The 13,290-nt window shown below is 32.1% G+C and overlaps 1 protein-coding gene across 2 annotated transcripts; it reads right to left on the reverse strand.

Moving 5' to 3' along the window:
- Window positions 1-4,996: 4,996 nt before the first annotated feature.
- Window positions 4,997-12,643, reverse strand: LOC106769883 (50S ribosomal protein L15-like). Of its 2 annotated transcripts, none has more exons than XM_014655672.2 (6): window positions 12,584-12,643; window positions 12,342-12,388; window positions 7,935-8,403; window positions 6,264-6,347; window positions 6,077-6,166; window positions 4,997-5,607 (listed from the first exon to the last, which is right to left on the reverse strand). In XM_014655672.2, exons 3-6 carry the CDS (start codon window positions 8,334-8,336, stop codon window positions 5,341-5,343), a joined length of 843 nt encoding a protein of 280 aa, XP_014511158.1. In that variant the 5' UTR covers window positions 8,337-8,403; window positions 12,342-12,388; window positions 12,584-12,643; the 3' UTR covers window positions 4,997-5,340. The 2 variants fall into 2 exon arrangements, with proteins under 2 accessions (XP_014511158.1, XP_014511159.1); XM_014655673.2 differs by lacking the exon at window positions 12,584-12,643 and adding an exon at window positions 12,512-12,578.
- Window positions 12,644-13,290: the final 647 nt, after the last annotated feature.

Here is a 13,290-nt window from a genome sequence, read left to right on the forward strand (position 1 = left end):
TATTAAACTTCTCTTTTATGAAATAACAAATATTTTTATCTTTTAAATAATTTGATATGTTGGATAATTCACATAGTTTAAGGATTTGTACCAAAGACAATTTAATATATCTTCTTTCTTTAATCTCCAATGTCTTTTAAGAAAATTTTTTTGATAAAGTTCTAAATTTTAAAATGAATAATATCTCAAAATGTAATAAATGACCATAGAAGTTAGCCTAATCAGCTTAAAGCTAAAATATTGACCTCGGTTGTAGAAACGAAAACAAATTTTCACAATCCAAAGAAATGGAGCATATTTCTTCTAGAGGATTTTTAAAGACAAAATGGTGATGCAACACCGAACTCCAAAACTAACAATATCTTGAATAGATATCAATTGACAATATTATACTAAGAGATTGGAGATTGAAATTACATTAAATATAAAGTTGTCATCCTTCTAAATTATGCTTTTACATATTAAAAAATAATATGAATAATTTAAAAAGGTAACTTTTTTTTACTTGATAATAGCACTAAAAAATAAGTTGTTATTATGTTTAATACGTTTTTTTTCCCTTAAAAAATGTTCAAAATGTTGTTACCTTTTTTAAAAGTTTGAAGTGGTCCTAACTTGTGAAAAATCGGGTCAAGTTAATCATTTTTTGTTATAGCGTCAAAATTTTAAGGGTGCAAGTGTCCCCTGGATAAAACATAATTAATGAGGTGCCCACATTTTATGATCGGGTGGTACTGTGAGGTTAAATAACATGTTCAGCTAGAGGGAGAGGGAGCTACGCAAGAAGACGAGGATTGGTTCTGTGCCGCAAATTTTCTTCAACAAGAAGCTGATTAGAAGGTTGGTGGCGCTGAACTCGTTGCGGAACAGCGGGGAGTTCGATCAGAGAGTGGCAGACACTGGATGCTTCTTTCACATAATCTTTTGTGTGCATCCCCACTAACCTGAAAGGTGTGCCTGTTTCCATATTCCAGATTCTGCTTTTACTTGGATTTAATATTTTCCTTGGCTTGCCATCATAATTTTGTAAATTGCATGAGTTCTTCATCTCATGTCCATCTTCCACCACGTTACTTTCCCCCGTAGCCTTAGAAGGATCATTACCCATAGGAACACACAAATTGACAACAAGTAAAATTGCCTCATTCTAAAATACCTCCTGGTGAAAATGATGAGCTTCCGCGTACTGACTTTGGAGTGTCCTTAACCCTAGCTTTAACAATCAAACACCCCGGTTGGGTGATTTTCGCGAGAGGGTTGGGCGTTTATTAGGGTTCCTAATTTGGGGTTTCCTGTCCTGCGATTAGTGTTCATATGGAATTTGGTTTTCGCAGGTTCTCAGTGGCTATGGATGAGGCTTGATTTGGGTTTCTTTAGGTCTTCATGGTTTCTTGCAGGTTTTGAAGGAGGAGATTAGTGGAGGAGCTCACCTTTTTTATGCCGAGTTTTTTCGAAAGTCTGGCGGAGAAAATGATGGTGGTTTTTTGGTTTCGTTGCAGTGGCACATGGAGGAAGAAAATGTGATCTGGTTGATAGGAAGAAGTTGGTAGCCTTAGCGGTGGTATGAGGTGTTGACGACGGCAGTTTATGACTCTAATGTTTCTGGAGGTGGAAGATGAAGCTGATGTTGCAAACAATTTGTTTTTTAAAATTTAAAATTGACACGTTATATTGCCTCAGTGTGCCACGTATGAGAAAAAAAGACCGTTCATTAAGTTTTGGTCAAGGAGACAGCCGCACCGTTTAAATTTTGACACCGTAATAAAAAATGATTAACTTGACCCGATTTTTTAAAAGTTGAAACCGCTTCAAACTTTTTAAAAAAAGATAAGACCACTTTGAATAATTCTCCTCTTTCGAGGGAAAAAAAATATTAAGCCTTATTATTATTATCGTCCAACTTATACATAGTGTCTTATAAATAAAAAAATTTAATAATAGATATATTTGGAGTCCATTGTAGTTTCACATAGAAGTTTACAAGGAACATTCGGTTGTTGTTTTTCATTACTGATAGTTGGTAAAAGCTTGATAAAGACATACAAGGTACAGTGGTTAACTAATTATATATTCAGAAAATATTCCAATTTGGTCGAAATGTGATGAGAATGCCCAGCATGAATTTCTTTTTGTTTTTGAAACAGCCATGGAAATGGAAGGAGAAGAATTGATTCCTAGCTCTACCAAGGGAAATTATATTGGTAGGGACAATAAGATGCGGCATTTGAATTATAGGATTTTAAAGCACTAACTTTTTGGCTTTATATTCTCCAAAACAACTGTTATGAATTGTAACATGGCCATCAAAATTTGCCTGTCACTTGGGTGAATTGCATTTTCCTTGCACTGTTTAAACTACTAAATGTCCCATTCATCTTGGCCTATGATGTCCCCACCAATTTCCTGTGCCACCAAACCCATGTTCTCAAACCTCATTCATATTCTCCACTCCACTTGGCTACTTCTACTTGTAATTTAGCTTTCTAAACCCTTTCATTAATATCTTGTTGCATAAATCACAATGCAGCAGCATGTCACATTTCTGCAATATATATTCACTCCCTCTTGTGATGAACAATTTTCTTCCTGTTCCCTGAGTTTGGAAGGAGTGCAACACAGAAAATGTGACAATGGATGCTGCATTTTGCATTAAACAGTAGTATCATGGATAATGGATGCAGTGTATAATGTCAACAAGGGCTATATGTGATGAATGTGTTATAATGGGCAACATCACATGATCATGGCTCTCAGACAAGATAAAAGTAGCAAAACAGAACAGGTGCTTGAACACAAAGCAGATAAGTGAAAAAGGATATATAGGGTTCTTAAACATAACATTTTTGGAATCACAATTTTCTTCATATGTATATATAATATTATTTTATTGTTCAATCTTATACATCCATAATGGGGAAATCGAGGAGAAAGAAATTAGTTTAAAAATAATAATATGATATATTATAAATTTAAATATACAAGATGAAACGGAGGAGACATTCCGATTACTCTTTATATACGGTTTAAAAAATATTCTCAAATGTTTTAAAACTTGCATATAACAGTAGATATCCATGAGTATTTAAAAAAATATTTTATAATATTTTAAAATAAAATCTAATAAAATTATAAAAAATATAAAATATAATATAAATTAAATTAAATATAAACTAAAATTTATTTTTAATTAAATTTAATATAATAAAATATAAATTATTTTTAATTTTAATTAAATTTAAGTTAATAAAATATAAATTAAATTTTTATTTTAATTTTTTTTGTGGTTAATAAATAATGATAAGTATGGGTAGTATAATACTAAACTCGATCCATTTATAAAAAGTATTAAAACATCTCTTATTCACATCATATCAATTCGTAGATATTTTAGTCATAAATAAATATATTTCATTGATCTTTTTTAATATTTCTTTTTTCTTCTTTTCACAAATGCATCCTATCTACACTAGATTAAAATAATATATATATATATTATTACTCTCCATTTTTTATCTATAATCAGTTTTAGTCTATCATCCACTATTTCCCTTACTTTTTCTAAAAGTAAATTTAGTTAAAATAACTTTTTTTTTTATCACAATTTATATTATTAGCTCTTAACAAGGAAGAGACACTCGATGTACTTCTACATTTTTTAAGAAAGTAAACAAATAAATAATGGTAATTATACAAAATTCGTAGTGTATAGTTTGTAATCTGTTACATTGTTAAAAAAATGTAAAAATTTGTAGTGTTTTGTGTTTGTGACTAAGTGTGTTGTTATTTTCAGCATATAGTTTATATTAATTTTTTATATTTTAAAATATAATTAAAGATAAACAAATAGATATAATCATCATTGTTTTAATTTTTAAATAATTTCTATCTTTGATCATATTTTAACTATTTTTTATTTGTAGTTATTCAAAATTCATATTTACGTAAAAAGGAAAACAGTATAATTATAGGGTGAAGTAAGTCTTGGGTGAGAGGAATGTTTATCTTCACTATTCTTCCTTTTTAATATTAAAATTTTAAAATATTATTAAAAGTAAAATAAAAATATACGATGTATAGATAAAAGGAAATATTATATATTGCTATAAATAATTTAAATATGCGTACACATTTGTTTTTAAATTATTTATTGTAAAAAGAAATAGTCTTTTAAAGACACTTTATCAAGCATATCCAATTTAGTTTTATAAAAAATCAACATAAATCAATGCCCAAATAAATCACCTAGACATTAAGATGATAGAACTTTGTACCTAAAATTAGTGTTTATCTATTCATTTAATATTTGCAGATTTACACTGTCATAAATTTTAATAGTCTAATTGATATTTTGTATGAGATATTTTATCATGACAATTTTTTAAAATTGAAATATGAACTTTTATCGTTGCTGTTATGTATTATTCAGGATATTAGTTATTTTAGTATGAAAATATAATTTTGAATTTAATGTGTTGATGGATTAAACTAATCATTTTAATATGTTTCATTAATAAATTTTATTTTATTCCATCCATGTATTTGGTTCAACGGGAGCTAGGATTTACTAAATTGTAATGTACCTGAAGCTATTCTGTGGACACAAGCAAGGATACACCTAAATAAATGAACACAAGTCTAAAAACAAAAGTTTAAATATGAATTTAGTCCATTATTTGGACACAAAATTAAAATTTATTTCTACTTTAAACTTAAGTATATTTTTATCTTTAAATTTTATAAAATAATAAATATAATCATTTTAACACAATAATATTAATTTTTTTTGTGATTAACAATATCATAAATTAACATTTAAGGTAAAAACATGTGAAATAATTCAAAAGTCATGGCATAAAAACATTTGTAGGAAGTGAAAATATATTTATATATTTACATTTTGTTGATAACGTAATAAGTCAATGACATCAAAAGAACAGAAATAGAAATCTGATTTCATGAGACATTCAGCACCAAAAACAAGTTGTATACTGATGGATTCAGATCGAAACAATCGTCCATTTATGAAAATTCAGCAAAGTCAGTTTGACAAACACCATCCATACCCAGAAAAAAGTAAACAGTGAAGAGTGTTCTTGGAAATTACCCTTAATGAAGAAGCTAAACTCTATTCTTAAGGCTCTTTTCAACTGAGTGACAAAGATCAAATCATTAAAAGAAATGAAGTAATAAACAAGATTTTCCCTTTCATTTGTCTTCAAGGAATTCATTTATCTAATTCTGAATTAATAACCTGGCATTGCATGAACTGCAAAACTTGTGAGCCAGACTTGCACCATAAAGAATCAGAATTTTTAAGAATAGTGCGCACATATTAGTTATTTAACTAAATGGCTGAACTGGAAGATCCTTGGTTGATTCAACTAAAAATGGAATTGGCTTTGTTGGTGCTGGCAACCGACCAATGCTATCAACTTTATCCTTTTGCTTTGGAGGAGGTCTAGCTGCTTTAGGCAACAATCTTCCTTTCTTTTCAAACCACTCAGGCTTCAGCAGTGCCCTCAAGCCCAACTTATTGTAATAAACCCTTCTCACAGACCCACCAGCTGCTTCAACTGCTTCCTTAGCCCTAACAGTAACCCTTGATACCTGTAAAATCGCTGTGTTAAATTACACTATGGTATTTAAATTTTAACATTTCCAATTATAGCATAAATCTCAAACTACAACATTTTGTTTGTTTATAGGAACGTAAAAGAAAATTAGCGCATAAACTTTGGACATATATAGTATAATACAAACTTTATCTGTAACAAATGTCAAGTTAGACACCCTATGATAGACACCCCATTGTACCATTTCAATTACCAAGAAAAAAAATCTTGCTGCGCCTGGGTAGTTTATGTTGCTAATGAAGAAAGAATTTCAAGCCACCATATAACTAATCATAAAATATTTAAAAGAATGATGATTAATTATGACCATGGTGAAATTTAAGAAATTAGATAAAGATAAGTTTAAAAACTGATGAAGAGATATATTTCCAAAGTTAAAACTTAAGAATCAAAAAGCGTGATTATGATCCTCAAAACTCGTCTAGCCTTCATATAAAGTCTACCTCTAGATGAATTGGCCACTTGATCTGCTCTGAACCACGCCCCATCAATCTCACTCCATCTTTCGATTGCTTCCCAAGTACCCCTGCATCCTATGGTAATAATAGTGACTACAAGAATGAGAAAGCACATGAAGCAAAAATAATTCCAGAAGAACTGAAAAGGTGAGGTAGCTAGCAGGTATAAAACCTTGAGTGTTTTCATTGTAATCAGTTCGGAAGAATCTATTTTCCCAGCATTAATAAACTTTGCAATTCTACCCAAACCTATTGGCTGCAGACAAAAAGAGGCATAAAAAAATTAACAATGTCGACATATAAACGGCTTATAGATTATGGGTTTCTGAGATTAAAATAAGAACAACCAAATCAAAATCAACAGAAATTTGAATAAAACTGAGCTACTCAATGGTCATAAATCCAAAGTCAACTCCAACAATCAAGGTATAGAATACCTTACTACATCAACATCAATATTCAAGTATAAACATTTAAGATATAGGGAAAATCTCTTCAATACAATGAAGATATAAACTTTAAACATTTGCTGTCAATGATCACAATACTTTCAGTGAAATCGGACATATATATTCATGGGAAGTTTCAGAATCTTGAAAATAAAATTAGGATCAGAGATATAGCATTAAACATATCAATTTAGCTTCAGTGTCAGGCAATGTTTCCCACTTAAAAATTCATTTCTTAAAGTGGGAGAAAATACAAAGAGAGAAAGCAATAATTATAATAACATATTGTGTTTGGAATGGGGAGGGATAGAGAAGAAACGAGAGCACCCTTTACAGGTCTATTATAGAAGGAAAAAAGGGGCTAATTTGTAATTAGCTGTAACCTTCATAGGTCCTCATTTGTAATTGAGATTTTTGGCTTTTGTTTTCTAACACTGGTGAATCTGGTTTCTCCAAAGTGAAAAGGAGAATGCTCCTTTTGGAGGTAATATGGTTTACCCTGTTGCTTTGACTTCTATGAAGAAAAAATATTCCTTTTAGTCACACTATTTTGTAACGGAGGAAGCAATATTGCATTGGGCCTTCTGTTTTTGGATCCCAATAGATTGATCCTACACACAAACTCACACGGAGGTTTAGTTAATCTTTCAATAACATAACTACCTCAGAGATCTTAGATCATCCTTGCGATTGCGATAATTGAAAATTGCATCCAAATGTTGTAGATAGTGCTCTGAAAGACAACTGCTATATATCCCACGTCCAGTGGTAGCTCCAACTACTTGAGATGTAATCTACTTTGAAAGACCCCTATAGCACTATTGCACAGCAGAATTTCTCAAATCCATGATTGCAACTCTGTCCCTGTTGCAACTACTGTTGTTGTTGTAGTTGTGGCATGAGTCCTGCATCTTCTTGTCATCCATCTTTGACAAGTCGTCAGCCTATTGAACTTTTGAATAAATATCATGCTAATTTTATGTTTTATTTTTACTTGTTCGCATGACTTAATTTTTTAACATATATATTTGATAAAAATCATATATTCTAACTGTGATGTGACTTCTGCTATAAGCTCGCAAAGCTATCCACTACATGATATGACAGGCTATTGGCTTTCTGCCATTTTTCACAATTTGTACCAAATAACATTAAACACCATAACAAAAAGATTGGCAACAGACACAAACTGCCTTTTTCTCATTTTTCTCCATTATTCATATAGTTTTAAAGTTCTAGTTTAGTGGGAAAGAATGCATTTTTAGAAACAAAAACAACCATGACCAAGTGCATTTGGTTCAAGAATCAATTTTACCGAGTTCAATTATTTTGGTTTTCCATATGTTCTGCATAATACAAAAGTAAAAACGATAAATATAAAGATGAAAAGATACCTGAAAAGTGAGGCTAAATGGGTTCTTGAACCCACGTTTGGGTACTCTTCTTCGAAGAGGGGTCTGGCCTCCTTCAAAACCCAATTTTATACCTTTTCTAGCTCTCTGACCCTTGTGACCCCTCCCAGCAGTCTTACCCTTTCCAGACCCAATCCCACGCCCCTTCCTTGTTGGCTGCTTCCTGGGAACCTTATCTCTCAAATCATTCAAGCTCAGAAGACTGTACGCTCTAAATCCTTGAAAATCTGGGAATTTATAACAACTAACTGTTCGATGAGCATTGGGAGAATGAGGGAGCTGAAGGGGTTGAAATTGGATAGATGGGCATCTGAGTATGGGTTTGCTATGAGTTGAGCTTCTGATGATTGACGTTGAGAGAACAGATAACCTTCGTCTTATCATTTTTTTCTACTCTATTCTTTCACTAAAACAAAATAAGTGTTGATTTCCAATGGCAACAGCTTCAAACCTTAGGAGAACCAAAACAGAACAATGTCAGAAATCACACTTGGAGAATAAAGCCAAATCCCATGAAATGAAACCCAAGCTACCAGTGAAACGAAAGTTCATGCTACATACCAAATTTAAATGCCAAAACATGAAACCGGCCTTATATTACAACCAAAAGTCAAATTAATAGCCTTTACACATAAAACAAAAGCTGAAAACTAAGAGAATGCACCCACAAAATCACACAAACCAGAAAACAGGATGGAAAAAGGGACAGCTGTTTGCAAAAGGGGCCTAGCTTTGAAACTTAGCAATAGGGCCGATACTGATACAGGGCCCCAGTAGCACCACACTGACTAAAAGGGAGAGTAAGAAACCACAATATCTTTTGGATTATGAGCTTTGAGGAAAGCATTTGACACAATCATATTATAAAGATATCTTTATGAGGTATCACTTGATCATAGGTTCAGTTAAGGAAATATTCCTTTGTTAGTTTTTATTTCCTCCAAATGCGGTCAGCCAATGATTGGCAACCACTACATGTATTTATTTCAGTAGAATGAATGAATAAGGGAGCTGGAAAAGTTATTTCTCTCCCCTTATCTCTATAATTTCAAGGAGGTTGCCTTGATATCGAATCAAGGTAGTTGTTTTCCTTATCAACAGCTCACAAACTTAGGCAATAAACCAAATACCACATAAGCACTGATCATAGCTAAACATTTTCACAATGAAGGACGTAAGCAAACATAAACCCAATAGTTCAAGAATTCACTTCACTCAAGGGCCAAACCTAATGCTCGAAACAAATTCAAGACAAAAACTTCAAAACCAATGAATATATTCTTCAACCTTAACTGCACCAACTCCATAATGAATTAAATACGGTTCACATAAATTCTCAAACACAAAAAAACGAAAAAAAAATGTAAAACAAAATCATAGTATTTAATAATTTATACTTCACAATTATACATTATAAAAAAAACATGGGTGTTCTTTAGTTGAAGACAATCTATAAAAGCAGAAGTTAATAATCATAAAGCAAATACATGACTGCCAAGGGCATGAGAGCGTAGGAATGAAGAAAAATATAAACTGATATTAAAAGATTGAAAACATGGATTTGCAAATAAAGGAAAAGGAGGTCGAATTTGTTTGAATGGAAAAAGGACACCAATTAGAGGCTATTTTGAAGTCATCACGGCAGTGGAAAATAATCAGAGACTTGTACTAATGAACAGAACATAGATCAGAGGAACTGAAATCAAGCTAGAAGCAATGTGGAACAAGCTAGTCAAAATTGAGATCCCACCTAGGATTAGAAATTAAAAAGGAAGATAAATGCATAATTGTGTACCAAATGTAAAAAGATAAATATAACAGATAAAATAAAATTACATTTGAACAATGTGCATACACACTGTTAAGTTTCTGGGTATGAAACCTAACCAGAATTAACACACACACTCACAAACAAGTATTCACACTGAAAAAGAATGGGTATGTATTCAATTCAACAAGAAAACATGCACAATCAGTAACTAGGGAGCCTAATCCCCCTCCTCAGGACAATGGGTCCTGTAACTATCAAAGAAAATTACTCAACAACTTATTCACAATACCGAACTCCCCTTTTATACAAATCCTAACTTCCCGCCTCTCCTAACAGCTAAAACAGTTAGGTCATTGACTCTTTCTCCTCCTCTCATACACTCTCCACTCCCTAACACACACACATATAAGATAAATAACCTTTAAAATTTCTAAAATAAAAATTATTCATAAATAAATAAAAATACCAAATTAAAATTACACTGCTAAAGTAGTGTAATATATATATATATATATATATATATATATATATATAATTATTTAAAAATAATAATATGAATTAAACTTTTATGTTAAAAATTAAGAAAAGCAACTTTTTTAAGAGTCACCTAGACTTGGCTAGTACCCTCCTTCCAACTCCATCCTTCTAGTCATTTCTGGCACTAAATTCCAACCATGTTCAAAGGAACACCTGATAAGCACTTGGAGAACCCTCCCTTTAAGGACTAGCTATTAAGACAATAGAACCAAATCACTTGAGTACTCCACCAAAAATCCCATGCTACTCATTGTGCAACTAAGGCTCCCCATAGTACCAAAATCTACACCATAGCTTTGTCCCTAGAGTTGATATCCCAGTGGCTGACACTTCATGACCCATCACTCAGCCTTTCTGTCCCATCCCTTTGTAGGTAGTGCTTTCCATGTCACTAGTAACTGATACCAATTGACAAGCACTTGGGAAACTTACCCTTGAAAGCCACATTTCAAGGGGGACAGAACCAAACCACTTAACTACACCAAACATCTCATCCTACTTGATGCAGGATTTAAGCACCCCATATAACCAAGTCCATATCACACACTTTCTCCTTCCTATTCAAAACCAACTCCAACCTCAACCAATGCCTTTGCTATCTCCTCAACCTTTGCAGCCTCTCTAACTTGATTTCCACCATGAAACTGAAAAGATTTACAGGTAACAGAGCAGAGTCCCAATGAAGACGGAAATAAAGTTCCAAGGGTGTTTGCAGATGGATCTCTTCTAAAGATATCATTGTGAGTTGAACAAAATGATCATCCAATACCACAAATTCAACACTTAAGATCATGCAACCCTACTAGAATTAGTTTTTTAGGGAAATCAGGTTTGCAGCTTAGATAAAAACTTGTTAAATTTAGTAATCATATGAGGAATATCACAAATTTGACAGCAATGATGTAAGGAGCACTGACTTTCCAAAAGTTCTGCAAGAGTGCAGTGGTTAAACAGAATCGAAGCCAGACTGATGTGGGATCACCAGAATAAGATTTAGGCACTTGGCTGTTTTGTTGAAATGCATAAAAATTGCATTCATCCTCCAATCAGAAACCTGGGTTTTCTATCCAAAAATAGAAATTGCTACAAAACCTAGAAAAAGGTTCATCCTTACACAGCATCATGTGTAAAAACAAGATTTTCCCCGTGAAGGATAGCAGCCGATATGGCCACAGTTCTCAAGGATACCAGATTGCCAATAGCTTCATGACCAATAAAAACAACAATATACAAAACAAAACTGGTAGAGGCGACAATATTACCATCACTTCACCACTATAGTGGAGCAATCATGTTTGATTGATAAGTATGAATATTAAGATCAGATTTTAAGGATCTTCTCGAACTAAGATGAGAAGATCTACAAACAGTAATAATTAATACCAAAGAANGATGATCGTTGCATCTTAAAACAAAAGAGAACATACTAGTCAGGCAAATAGTTCAATCCAAGTCATGAGAAAAACTGTAGAGGAAGAAATGCTTTTAAACCCAGAAGGGCACTACCCATGAAACTTTGAGAAGCAAAGATAGATGTGTAAGAGCTAAGACCATGTCCACAACTGTTGTTGAGTATAAGCATAAGCATGACCTTTATTAATATGAAAAGCTGCCGGAATTGAAGCTATGGAAAAGAACAATCTAACCAGTTTACTTATGCTTGCAATAAAACTTTGTTACACGGAAACTTTATGTTGAATCAGGTCCAACCATATTTACGAAATCACTTCGTTCAAAAGCTCAAATTAATACATGAAAAAATTCAAAATTTTTCAAGACCAATCAAAATATGTTTAACTTATGAAGTACTTTTTCAAACCAAAAGGAGCAGATTTACAAATAGTAATAACCAATGAAGGTCCTCTAGTTCATTCCTTTAAAAACAGTATTTTCCATTAATCAGTTCCACCAATTGGATAGGAAAATAATTTGGCCAATCATAAGACCATAGAACAATCCCACACTACACCAAAAGAATAAAAAGGACAATTTATAGACCATCTAAGCATGCAGTTGAACAAACTATACACAAAAAGTTGTTGGTTTACAGAGTATATGAGGAAAAAAAGAAAGCCACGCACCAAGACTCCAGGAACAAAGCCGAGGAGAATTATACGCCTTGAAATCCCTGAAATGCATAACCAGTGACATAATTAAAATAATTTATTTTCCCACATCCAGCAGCAAATTTGACAGTACAACATGGGCAAAGGAATAACCATGACAATATGAAAACTTAAGAAGTACGCACACAGAGAGAAGCCATAAAACACCGCTCCAATCGATATCAAGTAGTTTAGTAGTAGTAGTAGAGAGAGAGTACCTTGGAGAGAGAGAGATCGAAAGAGAGGGATGAAGATTAAAACGCAAAACAGGGATGTGCCTGAAATTGAAACACCCACGATATTTTTATTTTAGTGCAGTCATAAAAGTATTTTTAATTCCTTTATGTTGTTTTCTCACAAATAATTATCAAAGTTAAGAATAGGTTTAAACCTTTTTGGGTTAAGTTCTAATGTTCAGTACTCGCTTTTTAAAATGTCAACTTTTAGTTCCTATAATACGAAAAATATATCAAATCAGTCTTATTTGTTAACAAATCACAAGTTTTTCATTAAGTGATTTGTTGTTCATAACGCCTTCCCTTAACAAATCACAAAATATTGGATACTTAGGTATGAAAACTTGTGATTTATTGTTCATTAAGTGCTGTCATGAGGATTGATTTGATACATTTTTCATATCATAGGTACTAAAGGTTAACATTTTTAAAAATAGAGACTAAACTGAACATCAAAACTTAACTTAAGAACAAAAAATGTTTAAATCTTAAGAATATTAACTGATAACAATTTTTGCATATAAGTAAATCAAAATGTTATATTCGGTTGACCACTTATTTTAAGTTAAAATGTTTTAATTTTAAGTCAAAGGAATTTCCAGATAAGTTAATCTTTTCTTAGAATATTACAATTTAAATATTTTAAGTTTATTTTATATATGTAAAAAGGCCATTAGCAAAACTATTTA

This window comes from Vigna radiata, chromosome 8 (assembly GCF_000741045.1).
Source record: "Vigna radiata var. radiata cultivar VC1973A chromosome 8, Vradiata_ver6, whole genome shotgun sequence".
NCBI classification, from domain to species: domain Eukaryota; kingdom Viridiplantae; phylum Streptophyta; class Magnoliopsida; order Fabales; family Fabaceae; genus Vigna; species Vigna radiata.

What these genes read in the sequence shown, in the direction of transcription:
- LOC106769883 (XM_014655672.2), bottom strand. Translation starts at nt 8,336, where the DNA reads ATGATAAGACGAAGGTTATCTGTTCTCTCAACGTCAATCATCAGAAGC. An exon ending in CATTTAGCCTCACTTTTCAG is followed by an intron (nt 6,348 to 7,934) that starts GTATCTTTTCAT and finishes TTTTGTCTGCAG; the next exon opens with CCAATAGGTTTGGGTAGAAT. An exon ending in TTACAATGAAAACACTCAAG is followed by an intron (nt 6,167 to 6,263) that starts GTTTTATACCTG and finishes TTATTACCATAG; the next exon opens with GATGCAGGGGTACTTGGGAA.